The 1,163-nt window shown below is 48.5% G+C and overlaps 1 protein-coding gene across 1 annotated transcript; it reads left to right on the top strand.

Annotated features, from left to right (window-relative positions):
- Nucleotides 1-6: 6 nt before the first annotated feature.
- Nucleotides 7-888, top strand: LOTGIDRAFT_176667 (hypothetical protein; the record flags this gene model as incomplete). The annotated part of the gene is made up of 1 exon (XM_009055491.1): nt 7-888. The coding sequence occupies one exon, from the start codon at nt 7-9 to the stop codon at nt 886-888; it is 882 nt and encodes a 293-aa protein (XP_009053739.1).
- Between the last annotated feature and the right edge of the window lie 275 nt (nt 889-1,163).

Here is a 1,163-nt window from a genome sequence, read left to right as displayed (position 1 = left end):
TTACACATGCCTGAAATGCTACCCTCGGCTCATTCTGCCGTAGAGTCTCGACCCTCTACCAGTCGAGGTGTAGATGCTCCCCTCCCGGTTCACGCATTTTTACATTCCCTGGATGTCACTGGTGTTTCAACCCCCCAGGAAAGTTTCACTTCTGGCAATGTCACCCCCGCCCTTCCTCCTGGCACTTCCACTCCCACTTCCACTTCTGGCACAGAGGCTTCACCCTCTAATCTTCTACGTGCCCCTACTCCCTGCAGCAGTCTTTCCTCGAGGGCCTCCGATGATTTAACGAAAGAGGATTGCTTGCTTTGTTTAAAGAAAGTAGCCCTCGATATGTTCCCAGTGGCCCATGACAGAGAAATCCCCAAACAACACACAGTCTTTGCCACCTTTAAGGACCTCGCCGAGTTCAAGCAACTAGGTGGCGTGGATGATAAGGGCGTGCTGGCACCTGAGGGCAAAATCATCATCAAGACGGTAACCTCCTATCTAAGGGACCTTAAATTGCACAGGTACGCCGAACATTTCGTGGAATGTACCAGACATTCTAAAACGTCCACGAAAGGCCAACTGGTCAAAATTCTCCCCAACCAATATCCAGAATTGAAAAACCTCACAGCAAAGATACAGACCATTGCAAGTTTTATATTCACTCTGAATAAGAACTTTGATCAACCGTCTCGTTCGTCAAATGTCCTAACAATGACCAGTGACCCGGCTCGCCTGCGAAACGCCATCACATCTAATGTCTGGTTAGATTTGTTTAAGAAAGGCCCACTACCAAACCGAGGAAATGGAGTTTTCGCTATGCAGAGGCACACGAAAGGTCAGGTGGTCATTGATAATGGCGGACATTATCTTTCCGGCAAAATATTATGCAGGCTCTGATGGAGGCGTGGGCTACATGATTAAGTTTCGGTTTGGTGACAAATGGCACGACAGAGATGCTTCCACGGACGACGGCCACATGGGGCGGCTGATTAACCACAGCGCCTGTTGCCCCAACGTCAAAGGTAATCCCATTGATATCTTTGGGGATGGCAAACCGGTCATAGTCTACACAGCGACCAAGGTAATTTTTCCAGGAGATGAAATTCTACTTGACTACAATGATAGTCAATCATCTGCCGAGTTCCTGAAGAAATGTCCCGTTGTCAAGGAGA

The sequence above is a fragment of the Lottia gigantea genome (assembly GCF_000327385.1).
Source record: "Lottia gigantea unplaced genomic scaffold LOTGIsca_2459, whole genome shotgun sequence".
In the NCBI taxonomy this organism is placed as follows: domain Eukaryota; kingdom Metazoa; phylum Mollusca; class Gastropoda; family Lottiidae; genus Lottia; species Lottia gigantea.
This window is presented reverse-complemented; position numbering and strand designations above follow the sequence as displayed.